Source organism: Eleutherodactylus coqui, chromosome 6, assembly GCF_035609145.1.
Source record: "Eleutherodactylus coqui strain aEleCoq1 chromosome 6, aEleCoq1.hap1, whole genome shotgun sequence".
NCBI lineage: Eukaryota > Metazoa > Chordata > Amphibia > Anura > Eleutherodactylidae > Eleutherodactylus > Eleutherodactylus coqui.
Genome location: NC_089842.1, coordinates 144,456,761 through 144,471,627, shown reverse-complemented (window position 1 = coordinate 144,471,627; position 14,867 = coordinate 144,456,761). Strand labels below are relative to the sequence as shown.

Genomic DNA, 14,867 nt, shown 5'->3' with positions numbered 1-14,867 from the left:
CACAGGAGCGTGTGGTGACTGACTATTAGGTGCACGGGTTTTGCATGTTTCATATGCTGTGCCAATCTGCCATAGGCTCCCATGTTGCCGCTCACACATATTGCACGAAATACGTGTGCAAGAAAAATCGCAGCATGTTCTATCTTGTGTGTATTACACGTGCATACATACCATGCTAGTTCATGGTGATTGGCGGCAGGGAAGTGGCAATACAAATACAATTTTTTTTAATGAAAATGGCTTTCATTGTACCAAAGTGATAAAACATTAAAATATATATAAATTTAGCATTGCCATAATTGTATTGACTCTGGCTTGTATAAAATGCAATAAAAAACAATCAAAAAGTTGCATTTACTCCAAAATGGTACGAATGGAAACTAAAAGTCATCCTACTGTTGGTGGAAAAATAAAAATGTTATGGATTTTCTAATGTGACAGTGTAAATACAATTATTCATTTAGTGCTTCAACAGACAAACGTATGCGCAAATATGCTCACCCCAACGGAGCGCATTAACAAGGGTTGTCCGCAGGGTCACACCCTTCCCCTTGATATTTTAAACCTGTCATTGCCGTCTATGACAGCTTTCTGCACAACACGCAGAAAGATAGGGAAGGTTGTATTTTTTCTGGTGCACAGGATTTGCACGCTAGAAACACACTCATGAGAATGAACCTATTGGAATCACGTTTGTCACGTTTTGCAGGTGTGAGTTTCACGCGTGCAAAAACGTGTATATACACATTCGTCCGTTAAGCCCTTAAAGTATTTTTATTATAGAAAAATAGTAACACATAAGAAGACAAAACCTGTAATTTATAATGTAAGGCAAACCCCATAAAAGAAAAGCTAAAAAAAATGGCAGAATTTAATTTTTTTCCCATCCCTCCAAAAAAAATGACTAAAAGTTAAAGAATACATTATATGTAAGCCAAAGTAGTATTACTAAAAGATACAACTCTTCCCGCAAAAAACAAGATCTCATATGGCTGTGGCTACGAAAAATAAAAATGTTATGGTTCTTGGAACTTGTAATGTAAAAAATCGGACAGAAATAGCACACATTCATTTGACTGAGTGTTTGTACATGGGCTTGTTTTTACCCAAATAGTCCGAATAAAGAAAATCACTGCATGTCCTATTCTTGGGCGATTTTCAGACGAAAATAGCACATGTCAATGTCCAGTGTCCTGCACATCGGACTGCACACAGACAGTCCGTGTGCTGTCCAATCCGAGTTCCACCTGAGAATGTCGAGAGCAACTTCCTAAAACCTAAATGTGCATGTACCGCAAAAGCGAAAAAAACATGCCTGATCATTAAGGTGAAAAATAGACCAGTCACAAAGGGTTCCAAATATTTCCAAGAGTTGGATACAGCCCTACGGGACTTTTCACATGGCGGAATATTCCGTGTTCTATACTACAAGTCACCGTAAATTCTACACCAAAATCTTCACAGCTTCATATGTACTTTGATGCGAAAAGAAAATGGCTTAAATCAGCTTGCAATTCTGCACCAAAATCTGCAGTTAGCCCTGTGGATTTGGTGTGGCAAATTCCACTGTGTCATGGCGGAATTATTCTGCCTATTGTGAAAGGTCTCTTAGGCTGGGCTCACATGAGCGGGTCGGATTCCGCATGCGAGAGGCCTACAGCGGATTCTGTATTTGATCCTGGCCAGTGACCCTGCGTACAACCGTTAACAGTATTGCGTATGACTGCGGAGGCTCGCAGACGGTCATGCGCAGTACAGGTTTCTTTTTTGCTTGTTTGTATTTCCTACTCCATCGCTTAGCGATGACATGGATACCCACAGCCCATATGCAATGTCGCACGCCTCCATTGACATTAATTGAGGCCATCCATACATATTCGGTGGTAAAACAGAACATGCTGCGATTTTTCTTCTGCTCGCGGAATGCCTAATTTGTACATGTGAATGTGCAGGAAAATTCGAAAATGCATGCCTTTCCGTCCCTGTGCTTTAAAAAAGGTCATACACGCGGACGCCGATCGCTGAATCAGCAATTCAAATCCGGTCGTGCGAAACTGGCCATAAAGGTAAGAAGAATTCTTCGATGTTGCAGCTAAGTTTAGCTAGAGCAGAATCTACTGGGGCTAAAAGGATCCACTTCTCTGGTGAGAAAATGTAACATGTAGCTTATAAATAGAGATGAGCGAGCACACTCGGTAAAGGCAGATACTTGAGAGAGCATTGGTCTTCTCGAGTATCTGCATACTTGTCCGAGCAATTGTGGGGCGAGGGGGGGGAGTTATGGGTGAGCGGAGGGTGAGCGGTTGGGAGCGGAGGGGAGAGAGAGATCTCTCTCACTCCCCCCCCCCCTCACAATTGCTCAGACGAGTATGCAGATACTTGAGAAGAGTGATGCTCACTCGAGTATCTGCCTTTACCGAGCGTGCTCGCTCATCTCTATTTATAAACATGAAAAAATGTCAAACATTTTTAAATACTATATTTTTTAATACATTAGCACTTTTTTCTTATTTAGTAACTTGAGTAAATAATATTTAGATTAGTCTGCAAGAATATTTTCATCCCACAAATGTTCAACCATTTAACTGCAATGGCTTCTGCTGTCAGTCATTCCAGTACCTAAGAAAGTTACATCTGTACCTGGTTATCTGGTTCTGGTCATTATCAACTGAGTAACAAAAGGAATTTTCAAACACGTAGATTTTTTTTTTTAATGTAAAACATGTAAATTGAGTATATAATTTTTTTCTTTCTTGACTGGAAACATTCAGCAATAATAGTTGTAAAATGCGCACATTTTGTATAAAGCTGACTCTAGACAAGAACCTCAGACCAGCCCTTGGAAAATCTGAATCTCAAAGAAGGAAAGAAAGCAGTAAACTGGCTGAAGATAAATGAACCAACCTTACCTTTAGGGCAAGGGTGTGTAAGAACAAAACAATTGATCGTTGAAGGGTGCAGTATCTGCGGCATAGAGGTTTTCTTGTGAGGCATGATCATGGCGAAGAGTTTGTAATTCACCTGTGTTGGGTTTCATTTATTCCAGTCATTATCTGCTTCATCTCATGTTTTTTTCATTGAAATCAGACTCGGTCTACTGAACTTAAACCCAGTCACAACAGAAATCCAGAGGAAGATAAAGAAAAACCTAGATGTAAAGTAGTGCTGCTAAATGTGATTGTTATCAGTAAGAGAAACCAAGTAATCTTGTAGACATGATACCTTTTAATGGCTATCAAAAATACATGATATGATAGCGAGCTTTCCAACCTACTTTGGGTCCTTCCTCAGGCATAATGAAATAGATCTGAAGAGGCATGCATATATATGTACACACATACTTTTGAAAAGGCACAGACATGGATGTGATTAATTTGCAATTAATTATTTTTTTATCAGAACAGGATGAGTAGAGAAGTAAATACTTAAATAGTCCACTGATAAAGATGTGAAAGTTTTATGGTCTCTGAATTAGTGTTGGGGGTTCAGCAGGCCAGAGTGTAATCTGTGCTATAGATTTCTCATACTTCCCAGTCACGCATGAATCCTCTTAATGAATTTAGGCCTCTGCTGAAAGTGTCAAAAGTTGTTAGAAGTTTGTACTCCCAAATTCGTTTATGGCTTTGGGATTTGAAATTGCCTTTTAATATGGTGACTTTCATGTGTTTTATGTTGTGTCTATGACTAGAAAAATGCTTGGCCACAGGTAATTCTGTCTTTCTTTCTTTCTTTAATTGTGTGGCAGTGAGACCTCATTTTCGCTTTCATTGTTTGTCCTGTTTCTTCAACATAAAGCCCCCCAACAGGACATTTACTGCACAAGATCAGTTTCACAACATCAGACAAGGAACATGTGAATGTCCCAGGGGAGGGTCGGAGAATATGATTTTCAAATGGTCATACTTGTGTTGGGTATGATTGAGTTTCTTTACGGTTTTCCTTAGTAACTCTAGCTGTGAATTGTAGGTCACTACTAGAGGTACACGATTGTTTCCTTTCTTCTCTGTGTATTGGAGTAGTTGATTTCTGGGTATATCCTGGTGGCTCTGATGATTTGGTCATCAATTGAGGTGGGATGGTAGCCCTGATTTAAAAATATCCTTTTAACCCCATAGTGACCAGGCCTGTTTGCATCTTAATGACCAGGCCAAAGTTCGGAAATCTGACATGTGTCACTTTAACATAGAATAACTCCGTAAAGGTTTTGCACATACAAGTAATTCAGACATTGTTTTTTTGCCACATGTTGTACTTCATTTAGGTGGTAAAAATAGACAGATAGAATTTGTGTATATTTATCAAAAGTGCCAAAATTAGGAAAATGTTGAATTTTTTTTTCTATTTTATCACATTTTCAACTGCAATATCTCAAATATGTGCAAACGTACTGTTCAAAGTTTGATGAGGTATATATTTCCAGCTGTTTACTTTATTCTGGATGCACATTTAAAAATCTGGACCCTCCCCAGCTTCTGCGCTTGCGTCCGCCATTTTGGTGATAGGCGCATGCGGCAAAGCTGGGAAACGATCCGCAGATAGAGATCCTATCGGGGGACATCGCCAGAGGCCTTAGGCAAGTAATATCACCTCCCCTCACAGGCTTGGGTTTGTGACAGGAACTTTAACTTTCTTTTACTTTTACGGCGATCACATGACCAAGGACTGCGTACTGCAGTCCACCGGTAGATCTTGGCTATATTTGGTAGCCAGGAGCAGGGAGATTTAAAATTACCACGGCAATCTACGGCTTTTGCTCATGGGTCCACCATTTTGGCCATGGGCGCATGAGCAGAAGCCGTGGTGAGGTCGCGGATAAATCCGGGGGCCTTAGGTATGTAATTTCATCTCTCCTCACTGATATGATTCGTTAGGGAAGATGAAACAAACTTATCCATTAGATAATGGTGATCATGTGACTGGGAACCGCAAACAGCAGCTCCTGTTGACAGCTCCCTGCTCTTTTGGCTACACATACTAGCCGTAGCAGAGAATTTTTAAATTTCCCAGGCCTCCCGACCTTCTGTGCATGCGCGTGACATAATAACGTCTGGCGCGCATGCGCAGATGCCAGTGCCAGGTCCTGGAAGACCAGAACGCCGTGGCATATCGCAGATGACGCGTGAGGGGAGCTGAAACGTTAACTTTTTTAAACTTTGTATTCACTTTAATGCGATTGCCGGTATCTGGTGGCTAGGAGGTGGGGGCTTCCAGTGTTTCACAATGACAGCTCCAGGTTTTTGGCTACATATGGTAGCTGTCAGCATGGAGCTGTCACGTCCACAGCCCGCAGGGCTTTAATCCTCAGAGGAAGCATGTTTTTACAGCCATGGAGATTAAAGCCCAGCAAACCATGACTCAAAAAGGCAATGCGGTGGTTACTAACAGATTAAGATGTTATAGATGTTCTTCTCTGTCTGTTGGGTTGGAGCAGATCCGGTTATACCTGATGGCCTGGCTGTAAACAATGGACTTTTTGATATGTTTAGGGTGGAAACTGTCCCATATGAGGTATGTGGGCCGATCAATTGGTTTTCAGTATAGGGATGTCTGTATTGAGTTGTTTGAAATTTTCATGGTGATTTCCAAAAATTTGATTTCAGTATATGAGTATCTTAATGCCAGGTTTATGGTGGGGTAGAATGCATTGAATCTCTCTTGTAATTTTACTTGTTCTTCTTTGGTGTTCGTCCAGTAGCAGTAGTAGGCCAATGGTTTGCTGGGGCAGGAGGCCAGAAAGTCACTCTCCAGTTTTGCCATGAAAAGGTTGGCATATTGTGGTGCCATTTTACTGCCCATGGTGGTTCCAGTGAGTTGCAGGAATATCTTTTTGCCAAAGGAGAAATAATTGTGTGTGAGGATGAATGTTGTGAGTTATAACACCATCAGTGTTACTACACACAGTGTAAATGTAACACCTAAATAATGGAACCTGTCCCATACAAGTAATCATGATGGTTAATTAGTGGTAAAAAGGTTCTCCAGTTTTGACAATCCCTACTTGTAAGAATAATCCTTTCACAAAAAGCTATCACAAAGTGTGCCAATGCTGGAAAACCAGGCAGTAAGTCTTCAATTTCCCTTCAGCACTACTACAGGGGAAATAAAACATTACACAATGTCCAATCAAATCAATGTGTACGACCCCCAATATAAGAAAGGAAAATTATCACGTCCACACAACACCACAAACTAAATTATGGTGCTGTTAGGGGACATGACAGGGAGGCAGGTGATGTAGTTTTTATATTGTCCCGCTTCCGCAATCCTGCTCTGTCACCCTGTGAAGTCGGCACACAATCCGAAAATCTGACACAGAGTCCCGTGTGCACGCTCTCCTATAGAAGCCTATGGGATAGGAGCACCATACGAGATATGCTAACGTCAGAGGGAGACACTGCTTAATCGTGGGTGAGTATACAAAATACCTCACCCGCATCCTGTCACATCCCCTAACTTAGTATATGCTACTGTGGGAATGTGACAGGTTCCCTTTAAGCATTATAAATTGGCCATAGACACTACATAAAGATCACATCCATAAGATATGTTCATCCAAAATTCAGAAGGATATCAAAATACCTTCATTCCGTCACACAAACAATTGCAAATTTTTTAAAATTATCCTGTCCAAAAAAATAGAACAGTCTGTATTTCACAAAGACTTAAGAACTTTCCAAGGACATCCACATACAAATTCTTATAATTCATTATAAAACCCAAATAATATACAAATTGAATCCAGGCCCAATGCACCTCGCAAATACTAAATACTATGAAGAATGTTACCGGTGTGGAAATTTCAGTTGTCCAAGATGAAGCACAAAGCTTCAATGTTGGTTGATACATTTGGAAGTTAGAGGTTTGTATATGGAGCTGTAGTCCAAGTAGTTTGAGTGTAATGCACCTCATCTAATACCCTTCCTGAACCATCAGTATAGTTAACCAAACTAAAGGTGGTCATATACATTACACAAGGGTTGGCCAAGCCCATGACTGACTAAGTATCTAATGTCTATTATATGTTCAGGTGACGTGTGTTCAGCACCTGTCGAGGAAAAAGGATTGGCATGTTGAGTTTCAACATGCCTAATCTTTTTGTTCTCAAGTACGATAAGCAGTCATCAGAAGAGTTTGTCAGCAGCTTATTCCCCTCTCCCTAATGAGAACGCAAGCACATTGAACAAAGTGTGCATGTGTATGGATAGATTGGGGCAGTGGTCGGGATAGTTTTTCACCAAATGCTCAGGTGTATGGCCACCATAAGTGTAAACTATTTATGGCCTATCCTCTGGAGATAAGTCATCAATAGTAGAGCAGTAGGAATCCATTGCCCAGGACCCTTGCTTATACTGGACTAATACGTATCTGCACTGAGTTGATTTCTGGTCTGGCTTGGTAGTGGAGGCCAAGTTTCCTCTACAATAAATAGCTAATAGGTCTGCAATACCAAGCTAGGCCACTGTAGTGCGATAGAGCTGTCTGCTTCTTGCAGAAATAAGCTCAGTGCACGAGCACACCAGACCAGAGAACAGCTTGTTAGCGGGGGTGCCTGGCGACAGACCTCCACTGATCTATTGATGACCTCACTTGATGATAGGCCATAAAGAGTTTATAACTCAACACCCCATTTAAGGGTAGGGCTACATGGTGATTTTGGCCACAACCAAAGATCACTGTATAGTCCCCCAATCTTGCCTTTTCATTGAAGTCAATGTGATCATGGTGCACTTTGCAAGTTATCGCAACCCGCAGATTACAAAAAAATCCAACCTTGGTGAATTTTTGGCACTCCATGGGTCGCTGCAGCTTTCAGGTCACAGTGTAACAAAACTGTCTTCAATGAGAGTGCAAGGTCACAAGGCTTCACAGAGATCTTTGGTTGCACAATATGTGCCAAAGTCACCATATAGCACTAGCCTAACAACATCATAGCGGTCATTGGTGCTGTTTGTTGAGGTCATTAAACCTACAATCAGGCATCAACTTGTGGTTGTAAAATGGGTGCAATAATGCACCTGATTATGTTTGTATGAAATACGCCTTGGTCAGCATAAATATACAAATGTACCGTATACCCCTTCATAGTGCAGGAGTTTTATCTCCAAAAATCACAAAGGAAGAAAAACTGTTTATAATAACATTTCACATTGGGTGTAGTTCCCCCAACCGCAGTCACTGCAAACCCATGCGTCTTCTCTTCCTATGGTCATCACTAGGTGGTGACATATTATATAGAGCTGGGTCAGGTGATCACGGCAGCCAATCACTGATAGTAGTACGATGTTACTAAAGACCACATGTAGCGGCTGTGACAGCACCTGGATTAGGGTGAATATATGATGATTTTCACCTTTCCATTCCTTTTCTACCTGGATGCAGATAATATCCTAAATATTAATCGTCCAAGCCATTTTTCCATATTTTAAACGGTGAATGCACCTAATAATGCGCTCACATGGGGTGAAATAACTATCATTACATAGCGAGGCAGATTTGCCAGACATTAGTCTGAAAAAGTTGGATGACAAATCCTAAACAGCTGTTGTTTTTGTTTTAGCATGATGTTGGTTTTCTATATACTGTATCACTATGTTTTAACACAAACATCGCACTTTGAAAAAACAAACAACAGAATTGAAGTGAGAAATCGCACCAGTAGAGGGCAGCTTTGATGTGGAGAAAATAACAAAAACATTCTCTAATAGCAAAAACATGGTGTTATAATTATTGAAATCAGATTATATATATATTATTTTTACATAGATGATAGATAGAAATGAGATAATAGATACTATCTATCTATCTATCTATCTATCTATCTATCTATCTATCTCATATCTATCTATCTAATTATCTATCTATCTATTTATCTATCTATCTCATATCTATCTATCTATCTCATATCTATCTATCTCATATCTATCTATCTCATATCTATCTATCTATCTATCTATCTATCTATCTATCTATCTATCTATCTATCTCATATCTATCTATCTATCTATCTATCTATCTATCTCATATCTATCTACCTGCACTGAGGTGGAAAATTACTAAGATTTCCATTTCGTATATAAGGCTTAAAGTAAAGTATGTTGGAGTAAAATCCATCAAGAATTGAAACCGAGAGCTGATATGTGCAGATGCTGGACTTAGTCAGTTTCCTCCTACATTTTTCCAGTCTATGTACTGTGCACCACCCCACCTCTCTTGGCTCTACAGCTGATTAAGGCATCTATACATTATGCCAACTAGTGCTCCATCGCAGCCTGAAGTTCACCTCTCTCTGACAAAACCTTGCTCACGATACAGTAGCTAAGCAGGTGGCAATGGCTGACATATTGCTGTTGACTATGCACTGTTTTGTGCTAATATGCCACATTGCATAAAGGCCTATTTGCAAGCAAAGATAATCTTTCAAACGATTGAAAGATTGAAAGTTTTAGCAATCTTTTTGCATAAAGTGTTAATGGACACTAATGTCCATTAACACTTTATCATCTTCATTTGCATGTAAAAGGGACTCCAGGAGCTGTTTGTAGAGCCCAGCGTGTTATTAAACACACGCTGGGCTCTGCACACAGCTACATTGCTCTAATCAGGGCTGCCAGCAGAATACAATGTAATCTTCTGCCTCCCACAGAAAACATAGCATACCATTGGTTGAGAGGTACTTTCTCTCTCTGCAGCTGAACAGTGGATTTTAAGTTCACCTTAAAATCATCGTTCAGATGAAAATTGCATGATGGCAGCATTTACATGTAACAATTATTGCTCATTTGCGGTCGTTTAAATGAATTTTGAGTGATACTCGTTGAATGTAAATTGGCCTTTACAGTGGTGGAATAGATGGACAGTGCAGGTTTAGAGAAGTTGACACTATTGGACTAGAAGAGTTAGGCCCAATGTCCACTTGCATGCATGGATTCCACTGCTGAATCCCGCAGCGGAATCCCTGCGTGCCCGCAGACATTGGGAGAAAATAGGTTTTCTTACCATTCCTGCCCGCATGCGGATCTTCTCTGCAACGACCGGATCTTCTTTCTACTGGTGGATGCATCCGGACGTGCCGGACACATGCACAAGGCTTTTTTCTTTAAATCTCCTGTTCTCCCGCAGAATCTGCGGCACAGCCAAAACGGCAGCTGGGGGAGCCGTCCCGCGGAATCCGTGGCACAGCCAAAACAACAGCTGTGGAAGCCGTTCCGTGGAATCTGCTGCCAAAATAAAGCATGCTGCGGGAGAAAATGGCATCTACATGCTTTTAAATCGTTTGCGGATGCTAATGCATCTATATGGGCGGCTTTGATTTGTGGATCTCCCATGCGGGTTCCGAAAATCAAAGACGCAAGTGGACATTCAACCTTAAAGTTACAGTAGTGTAAGACCTTTGATCAGAATGGGCTGTGCTAAGAAAATATATGACTCCATGACACTTGTGTACTGTTTCTGACTCAACATGTTACCCTCTGACCTCTTGTTTCATATTCTGCACCACCGTAGGTGAGTTCATAATCTCCAGTTAGACATATATTCTGATTATTATGATGTGTGAATCGGGGGTGGGCTGGGACAGGGGCAAGCAAACATGAGCTTTCCTTGGGCCCTCAGTAATTACTTTTGGGCCTCTTGCAAAACTTACAGTATCTTATGCAGACACAGTCAAACAGGAGACAGGACTTGGCATCCAGTCGAACACTGCACACGCTGCATAACCTCTCATAAGTGTGCAGTGTTGTACCAGACTTTAGGTCCAGTCTACTACATGACTGTGTCTGTATCAGGAAGATACTGTAAGCTCTGAATTGTGGCCCTATTATTACTGGGGCCACTATGGGGGACCCCATCAGTACTGGAACCAATATGTGGAACACAATTACTACTAGAGCCACTATGGGGAACACTATTAATAATGGAGCCATGATTACTACTGAGGCCACCAGGTGGGACACTATGGGGTACATTATTTCTACTGGTGCCACTATTGGGACATTTCTATTACTACGCCAGCCACTATAGGGGACAATATTACTACTGGAGTCACTATGTGGAGGGGGGGGGGGTGTCACTATTACTACTGGGGTCACTATGGGGGGGTCACTATTACTACTGGGTTCACTATGCTTGACAAAATTACTACTGGGGCCACTATAGAGGATACTATTACTACTGGGGCCACTATGGAGAATCATTATTACTACTGGGGTTACTAGGAGGGTCATGACTACTATTGCGGCCTTTAACAGAATTACTATAATTACTGGGGCATTAATGGGAACACTATTATTACTGGGGGCCATTAATGGATTCAGTTTTACTATTGAGGCCACAGATGGGTCTTATTACCAAGTGGGATCATTTACAGGTCCTATTACTTAGTGGGACCACAGCGGGGCACTATTAGTTTTGCACTAACAACGGGGCACTATTACTTATTGGGGCCATAGAAGTGGCTCTATTATTTAGTGGGGCAACAGCAGGGGCACTATTAGCATAAGGACGCACTGAGAAATTCATTAGGAGTTGTAGAAGCAGGCTCTAGTGCTGTATTCATTTTATGAGCTTGGTTCTGGTGCTGTATGTATTTTGTGACCTTGGTTGTGCTGCTGTATTTGTTATGAGATTGGTTTTGTTGTGGTATTTATTTTATGAGCTTGGCTCTGGTGCTGTATGTTCTGGGACTGCATTTATGTTACAAGACTTTTGTTGGTTTGGTATAGCTGGGCGTAGCCAGCCACAGTGTGTTTCCACCCTTAGGGTATGTTCACATGGCGAATTCTAATGCAGAATTACAGACGCGGATTCTGCCTCTAAAACTGTGTCAGAAATCCGTTGCTATTCTGCCTTGGATTTTGCCACGGATCCACACGTGGTTTTAGCCCTGCCTATGGGCAGTATCCATGTGTGGAATGTCCAATGCGCTTCTGCATGAATTGACATGCCTGCAGTCACATAGAAAATTCTGCATGCAGATTTTGTCCATTGACAGGGAAAAAAACGTGTGTGAATTTCTGCCAAAGTTTTAGAGAAAATTCCACGTCTGATTCCACTATTTGAACACATTAGGTTGGACCACTACTCATTGGCCAGTGCTGTGTGCTTACCTCCCAGGCTAAAATTTGACAGTCAGCCCCTGGTCTGAATAGAATCATACAAAGGGTACTTACGTAAAATAATTATTACTAAATAGAAACCATACCTGCAGGTCATATACACAGTGTGCTTAACAAAAGATGCAATCAAAATAAGTTACATGACATGATCAAATGTAGGAACTAATATCTTCCCTGAATAAGTGTGCCATATGTGGCATCACACCCAACAAGTTCAAGCATGGCACGCTCACTTCTTGCCCTCTACTGCTTACTATGTGTGCCACATCTATGTATGTTTGTAAGGCGGAAGACAATATAAGCCGTCTGTTGCATAGCTGTGGAGTGTGTATTATATTGTAACTGTGTATTGGGCGACGGATGGTGAAACCATAACTTATACTGTTTGGGGTGCATTTACACAGGCGATTGTTTCATGCACGTTTTGTGCATTGCGAGATGCACAAAAATTGCACTGAAAGAGAACCCATTACTTGAAATAGGTCTATTTATATGTGTGATTTTTATCTTGCAGCGATCTCCTATTTTTTTGACATTTTATAGAAAAGTCGCCCATTATTTCCCATGGGTGAGTTAAAAGAAACCGCATTGCCCTCTCATGTACATGCCAGTGTGATACAATCTTTTAATTTTCCCATTGACACAACATGCGATGCAATTTGTTTTCCTCCCCAAATGCATCACACTCACAGGCAAAATTTGGAGTGCGCCATCGGTCCGAGTTTCTCAGATTGAGCGATATTGCACTCGCACATGTAAATCCAAGCTTAGTGTGAGGTGCTAGATGTGTAATACAGCTGCCCCTCCAAGGGATGGTTCAGGCATAGCTCCTGAGCTCGCGCCATCACTGCACCGTAATAGTACGGCGGCTCGCTCTAAATATATAGCAGCAGTGACACACTATTGTGGGGCGGGAAGGGGTTAACACTATGGCTTTGCAGCACTCACTCACAGGTCATGGATTTGAATCCAACTAAAGGCAACATCTGCATGGAGTTTATATGTTTTACCCGTGTCTGCCTAGTTTCCTCTGGGTTCTCCTGTTTCCTCTCAGGCTCTAAAAACATACTTGTGGTTAATAGGCTTCCTATGGAACTGACCCTAGTGTCGGCGAGATGGGGAAATGAGATTGTGAGCACCATTGGCACAGGGACTGGTGGGAATGGTGACAACCCTTGTAACTCACTGTAGAATAATGGCCCTTTGGACAATAACGCATGAGCATATGTCGCTACAGAGCGTAGTGGCGCATGAATCTTTTTTTTTTTTATCGGGCCATTAAAACTTCGCGCCATAGTGTGCCAGTTTGGAAAAAACAGCAGGAAGATAGGTTCTGCCCCATCTTGCCCACACGTGGTATATAGGGGTGAGAATACGGCTAATGAAAACGAAACCATTGAAATCCATAGTTTCATTTCACCCGGTGATGATTTTTATGCAGGCTGAAGCTGGGCGACAAATGAAAAGTGAACAAAAAGTGCATGATGGCTTGCGTGTACACGTGATGATTATTATGCATTTTCGTTCATTTGAGTGAATTTTAAGCGACAATTATTACGTGTAAATGGGCCATTACAGAAGTGAGCATCACTGGGACGAGCTGTCGGGCATCGGGGTAAAAGGACCATAAGTTGGTGCTATACAGACAACAGGAAATAAACAGATGGAACATGTGGAAATTCATTACTATGGTCTGTACAATTCCATGTAAGACTTATCACGCATAATCTATGTGTCCTTAGGGCTTCAATACAAGTGCAAACCCCTGCGAATAAAGCGCATTGATTTTAATGCGTTCATTCTCAGCAGCGTGTTTAGCAGGTGCATTTTGCATGTATGGAAAAAAATAGGACCTGCGCTATCTTTCTGCGTTTTGCACAGCAAAGGCCCCCATAGAAATTTATGTGAGGTGTGCAAATACACAAGGGGATATGTGAAAACCGTGGGAAAAGGAGCCCATATGGACCTCATTTGGCTAAATACTCTTTAAAACCCACGGAAGGAGTGTGTAGCATGCGTGTGAACTGGTTCTTCATGTGCAAAAAGCACAGGGCTGTATCTGGGCCAAAAGAGCCCATAAGGGGAGGCCCTGCATGACAGGATTGCTGGGGAAACAAAAAGAAGGTGAGAAAGGGATTAAAGTATAGTAAAGGTAAGAGCAAAGAAGGGGGAAGGGGGCGTGTTATTGGGAGAGGTAGTAGTTGATTGGTTAAAAGAGAATTAGGAGTGGTAGTTAGGAAGGTTTTAAAAGGGGAGTTTTAGGCGGGAGTGCCATATTTGAAAAGAGAATCATGGAGAGTCCTGTCCACCCTCCCTATAGAGAGGAGAGGGGTTTAGTTAGGAGTATATTGATAATTTTAGGTAGATAGAGTGATATTGGTGAATTTTGGAAAAGCTTGTATATTATGTTGTGGCAGCCTGTGGCAGGTGTGTGTGTGTGTGTGTGTGGGGGGGGGGGGGGTCCTTGGAGGCAGTTTTTTTTATTTTGAGTGGAGGGAGTTTTGGTGGGGACGGCCTCACCTGTAAGACTTCCCACCCTGTTGGTTTATAGTGGTTGGGTCTAGTGTGTTGGCAAGGCCAGGGAAGGGATGCCAGGTGGCCTTGATCAATTTTTGATATTCTAGCCTCCCAGTGGGGAAGTAGGGGGAACTAGTGGTGTCTCCGAGCCGGGGTGGTATGGTTGGAGGCAAAGTTCGGTTTTATGTGGAAAGCACTAGACCCTTAATCTTGGTTGTTTCTTCAAGGGCCTCCTCC

The 14,867-nt window shown here is 41.7% G+C and overlaps 1 protein-coding gene across 4 annotated transcripts in view; it reads right to left on the bottom strand.

Annotated features, from left to right (window-relative positions):
• Nucleotides 1-14,867, bottom strand: part of LOC136632724 (dickkopf-related protein 3-like) — a 62,732-nt gene that overhangs the window by 19,741 nt on the left and 28,124 nt on the right. The window contains exon 1 of one of the 4 annotated variants that reach the window (XM_066607803.1): nucleotides 2,910-3,104. The exons of 2 other annotated variants lie outside the window; for them this stretch is intronic. In XM_066607803.1, coding sequence (XP_066463900.1) covers nucleotides 2,910-3,000 — 91 coding nt within the window. In that variant the 5' untranslated portion in view covers nucleotides 3,001-3,104. Of the gene's footprint in view, nucleotides 1-2,909; nucleotides 3,105-14,867 lie in introns of those variants that run through there. One more of the 4 variants, XM_066607805.1, reaches the window with a different exon arrangement.